Consider the following 5,686-nt stretch of genomic DNA (forward strand, 5'->3'; position numbering starts at 1 on the left):
TTCTCACAAAGATTCCTGAAATCTCAACTTTTTGGGGGAGGGGGGGGAACCCCAGACTGACGGTGTTATTTGCACCCCCTTGAAAATAAAAGCTCGAACTGGGCTCCGGCTGTCTTCAAGAGATCTTTCAGGGGGATTCGTGGTCTCTTCTTGATTCACCGGAGAAGAGTCTTTGGGGAATGGGGAAAAAAGTTTTTCTTGCCTTCCCAAGTTCCCAATTATATATATATATATATATATATAATTCAGATGGATGAACGCTTCCCTTTGCGAATTTTTTTTTAAAAATAAATGTCATCAATTATTGGGAGAATAAGGTGGCCCCTTGACCCTGTTTTGCTTCTGCTTTTCTTCTCATTTCCTGTTTTCCTGTGATCGAGAGGAATCGAGTCGTCGTTTCTTTTCAACCGGAGTCACCTTAGCAATGGGGAACTCGAGCGTCTTCCCCCTGGAGAGGGTCTGAGTTCAAGAGAGCCTCAGGATCAAGAGGAAGGGGGTTAAAATCGGGCTTGGGGATCGTCTTTGATGTTGGTGAAGCAACATTTTGAGCTGTTTTGCTCATGGCTAAATGGGGAGCTGTCCGTGGTCCTGATGTTGAATAGGGGGGGTGGTCTCGTCCTTATGGAACGAATAACGGTTGGAAGGGACCTCGGAGGTCTTCTAGTCCAACCCCCTGCTCAAGCAGGAGACCCTTGCAGAATAACAAGAGTTGGAAGGGACCTCGGAGGTCTTCTAGTCCAACCCCCTGCTCAAGCAGGAGACCCTTGCAGAATAACAAGAGTTGGAAGGGACCTCGGAGGTCTTCTAGTCCAACCCCCTGCTCAAGCAGGAGACACTATACCATTTCGGACAAATGTCTGTCCAATCTCTTCTTAAAAACCCACAACTTCTGAAGGCAATTTAATTGTTCTCACTGTTCTCTCCTTGATTAGTTTCCATCCGTTGCTTCTTGTCCTGCCTTCAGGGGCTTTGGAGAATAGCTTGACTCCCTCTTCTTTGGGGCAGCCCCTCAAATACTGGAAGAACCCCTGAGATATTGGAAGACTGCTCTCATATTCCCTGGGGGGGACCTTGAGGAATGAAGGGAAGAAATACTGTCAGATAAGAGAGAGGTTGACCCTCAGTTGCACAACGGGTGGAAAAAGACTCGGAAAGGAATTTCTGTAGCTCAACAGTCCATAAGAGACACTTATAGGGAGACGCTTCAACGTACGGCTACAGTTGAGCCCCAAAGACATGTTTGCCCCATTTTATGACCTACCTTGCCACGGGCCATGCAACCGTCATAAATGTGAGCCGGTTCCCAAAAGCACCTTGAGTTTTGATCATGGGTGCTGCAACGATCCTAAGTTTGAAAAAAAAGTCACCGATGGCTTTTTTTTCAGCGCCGTTGTTCAGTTTGAAACGGTCACTAAGGGAACTGTTGTAAGTCGAGGACTGCCTGTATTTATAGCGCATTTACCCACAACACACAACTCGCTGCGTTTCTCTCTCGCCATTTTCCCCTAAATATTATGAAGCCGCTAATGGGTGCGATCCACGTTTTTCGCGTCTGGTTGGTTGGCTCTGAATTTTCACCCCGGGGCATCACGGAAAAAAGTTGTGTGTTCACACCCCCAGCTTCGCAACGGCAATGTTTTTTTTTCTATCGGTTGTTGCAATCAATGATAGATTAATTAAAAAAAAAAAAACCCCACCACGTGCTTCAAAGCAGAGAGTCCAGTCAATCAACGGTCGGGTTGCCAAAACCGGCACCCATCCCGGCAGGGAGGCGTGCCGTGTTTTCCTGGCCTGCAACTGTTTGCAAACCTTTCTCCTGGCTTCAAAGAATGGGCCTTTTGTTCTTGTGTGGTGTGCAAAACCTGATCGGAGAGGGGCAGCCTGCCAACAACAGGAGGAAAAGATTGTGTAGCCCGATGGAGGCGCCAGGAGGGTGTTCAACGCCGTCCAAATACTTCGGCTTTCTTGGGCCAGACCCAGCTTCCCATCGGACGGCGGTCCAGTTGTGAGCCGAGATGCTTTTCCGAAAACAAGCTTTGAACTTCGACCTGTTGTCGCCGTGGTGGGACTCCCCCGACCGACTGTTGTGTTTGTGGCTGAAACACAAACCCCGGTGACATCGAGAGGCGCCGGATGATAAACAGCAAGATGGAAACTTTGGATTGTGCCGCTTGGCGTCTCGGATGGCCACGAAGGCAGGTTGGGGGCGGCCCAGGGGAAGGGTTGAAGGAAGAGAGGAGGAGGAGGAGGATGGCCAGGTAAATGGGGGCCTGGGGGGGTCATTTGGGAACTGGAGGGGCGCACGGTTTCTCGTACAAGCGGACGCGAGGCGCCCCGTTACCCTTGCAAGGAGAAATCTGTATTTTAGTCCTTTTTCTATGGCTTTTGCAAGGCCACCGGATGGGGGGGAAAGGGGCAACTTTTTGTAGTTTCTCTGAACTTCTTGGCGCATTTTTCTTCTCGCTCTGCTTCTGCCCCAAAGCTTCCTCTGATATTTTATATTTGGGCAAACGTCAGGCGTGGAAATAAATAAAATAGGGAGGCTTGAGAGATTTGTAAAGCTTTGGATTCCCCTCCCCCCGTCCTCGTCTTTCGCCCTTCCACCAAAGCATCTCTTTGCCCATCTTGGCTTCTGCTTCAAGGGCAAAGAACCAAACTCTGCGCGTGTTCAGAGGCCCCGCTCTCCTTCTGCCAAATGGGTCAGCAGGTCTGGAGGGGGGAGGGCAAAGAAGAAGAAAAGGGTGACAGGGAAGCGGAGGGACGTGGGCGCGTCTCACATGCTTGCTAGTTGTGTATCTGGGTTTGTCGCGTCTGGTCTTCCACGCCTCCTGACATTTCTGAATTTCTTCCCCGGGATATAATCCCCGACAACAGCTTAAGAGGGTGTTTAAATAACACCTGGGCATGAGGCCATATTCCGTTGTGCAAATCACCTGTTGGGTCTCTTTCCAAAGCGGAAGGACGCCCTTTCAAAGAAAGAAGGGGAAAAAGCTTGACCCGTTGTTGGTTTTTTCTTCCTTCCTCTCTCTCTCTCTCCCTTCTGCGAAACATAGGACGTTTTGTCTCCCTTGCAAAATTCCAGGAACCGTGAAAAGGGAGGGAGAGGCGTCTGCTTCTTTAGCGAGTTCTCCGGGTTTTAATTTATTTGGTTCCTCCTGCTGCCAAAAACTACACCCGCAGAGAGGGCGGGTGCTCACCTTCGGAGAATTAATCCTTTTTTGTTTTTTTCCTATTATTCAGCTGCAGAGGCTGCTCAGGAGAAATTGGATTTCTTTTTTTTGTTGTTTTTTTTAAGTTTTTGAATTGGAGTGTTGTTGTTTCCAAACAAGTCACTAGTCCTCATGAGGTCCGAAAGCATCAGAGATGCTTTTCTCGGGCCTTGAAGCTGGTCGCAGGAAGCTGAGTTGATTCTGACTCCTGTTTGCAGGTGGATCAATGGGTTCTGACTGGTTCTAACTGGGTTTTTCCTTCGATTTCCTCCCAGATTGACGTGACGGAATTCGTCCCGATGGCTCTCGCTTCTCTCTCGAAGGGACCATGTGACTTTTCTTCCCCCGGCCTGATCTGAGATGTTTTCCAAGCGAAAGACCCCCAACGTCCAACGCGCTTGCCCCAACGTGCTGACCCCCGACACAATCCCCTCGTTTTTCATCCCACCCAACCTCGCCACCTTACAAGGACGGCGTGCGGCTGGGAAGCCCAGGGCAAGCGAGGCACCAGCCCCGCCGGTCAAAAACGAGGGCGCCGCGCTGCAGGAGGGACACCGGCCCGGTGTGCGACTCGGAGGCGCTCCCACCACCATCCAGCTCCCCAACCCGATGAACTTTGGGTGGCTGCCCGAAAGCCCCAACACCTGGCGGCGGGAATCGCTGTTCCACAGCAGACCCCCACGTCGCCGAGGGCAGGGGGTCTGGCTCTCCTCCCCACGGACAAGGCCCCTTCCGCAGCCCACTCCAGGCCCGGACAGCGACACCGCCTCTTCCACGGAAAACTCCCCTTACAATTCCCCCTTGCCCACCCGTCCCCTCGGCGGGCTGCTGCCTTGCCACGGCTACGGGCACCGCCGGCGCCTGGCCTGCCGTTCCCCCCACGCTGGCACATCCCTGCGCCCCAGCTCCTTCTCCACGGAGGACACCAGCTCCGCGGACACCAGCCCTTGCTGCCTTCGCCGTGAGGCCGATCCTGCCTGGATCTCGCCGGGCGCCTGGTCCCTGGCACCGCTGTTCCCCCTGGACCTGATGCGTTGCCACCAGCGCCTGATCAAGGAGGTGACGCTGACGGTCAGCCAAGGCGGGCAGCTGCGCCTCTCCAGCGAGTATCTTGCGCCGCAAGCCAGCCTCCGCGTGCGCCTGGTGAGCGCCGAAGGCTTCTACCCGCCCCAGGGCAGCCCCCGCCACATGCACTGCTGCGTGGCCCTGCAGCTGCGCCCCGGCCTGGGCCAAAGGCAGCGCAGCGCCGTCATCAAGAGGACCCGCAACCCCATCTTCAACGAAGACTTCTACTTTGAGGACATCAGCCCTGAGGATCTTCCCCGGCGCAGCTTGAGGATCAAAGTGCTGAACAAGGAATGCAGCCTACGGCGGGACATCGTGCTAGGTGAATGCGACGTCCCGCTGGATTCTCTTCTGCCCTGAGCGGGGTTCCCTGGCAGAGAAGGGCCGGGGGTGGTATGGATGTCCTTGCGGATGGACGGAGGGTCAACGGCTGGTGTGATTTGCTTAACGGTGTGATTCGCTTAATGACTGTGGCAAAGAAAGTCCTAAAACCGGGCCCAACAATTGCATCCGTGACGTTTGTAAGTCCTAAATTGAGCTGTGTTCTTGATCCAGGCACCAGCCACCAGGGGGAGCTCTGCTGCCCTTGGTATCGCTGCCACCTTGAGGCAGAAGGTGGTACAGCAGGAGCTGGTTGATGATACAAAAACGAGACTCCATCCAGCTTTCCTTCAAGCCATTTTTGCTTGCAATTATCTGCACCCCATCTTTCTTAAGGGTGGGGCAGCCCCCACATTTGAGGACAACCCCAGAATTGGGGTGTTGCAGCCAAAGGAACGAAGTTTCACCCCCAGCCTTGCAGGAGGTTGAACTGGCATTAAACCAAGGGTTGGACTAGATGGCCTCAGCATATCCCAAGCCGGTGATTCTCTTAAACTGTTGCTCTTCTCGGAGAGAGAATCTGGCTGGAAAGCCGAGCGAGCCGGTTCCTTTTCCGAAATGCACACCTGTGGTTGAAATCCCTTTGTCTAATTTCACACAAAGTTGTTTTAGGTGGACATTATGTTTAAGTAACAAAATTGCCATTAAAAATATGAAAGTATAAACTGGGGGTTTTTTTACATTTCATTGGCTTTGTTGCTTAACTTGGATACTTAGTGAGTTTTTGTTTTGTTTTGTTTTGTTTTTAAAAAACCATCTTTTTATACAAAGATCCCACTCCTGCCTTTTCGACGTGTCCAAATTCTGCCACCAGAGGGCAGCATTTCTTTTTACAGTTGCACAAACCACCTGCAGCCACCAGAGGGAGCTCTTTACTGCTTAAATATTTTTTTTTCTTCTCTCTATTACAGATTCCCAAGTCAAAGTCGCAAAAGAACGCACTAAAAATAATTGAATAGGGAATTAACGAATAAAAATTAACGGAAGCAGCTCCTTGAGGCTGCGGCGATCTCTCCCGGCCATTAAGAAAA

General features: G+C 51.9%; 1 protein-coding gene across 1 annotated transcript; it reads left to right on the plus strand.

Annotated features, from left to right (window-relative positions):
• The first annotated feature begins 3,569 nt into the window (after positions 1–3,569).
• C2CD4D (C2 calcium dependent domain containing 4D) lies at positions 3,570–4,667 on the plus strand. The gene has a single exon (XM_015813404.1). It carries the CDS (start codon positions 3,570–3,572, stop codon positions 4,632–4,634), a length of 1,065 nt encoding a protein of 354 aa, XP_015668890.1. The 3' UTR covers positions 4,635–4,667.
• The last annotated feature ends 1,019 nt before the right edge of the window (positions 4,668–5,686 follow it).

Source organism: Protobothrops mucrosquamatus, unplaced genomic scaffold (assembly GCF_001527695.2).
Source record: "Protobothrops mucrosquamatus isolate PMUCROS unplaced genomic scaffold, P.Mucros_1.0 scaffold154, whole genome shotgun sequence".
NCBI lineage: Eukaryota > Metazoa > Chordata > Lepidosauria > Squamata > Viperidae > Protobothrops > Protobothrops mucrosquamatus.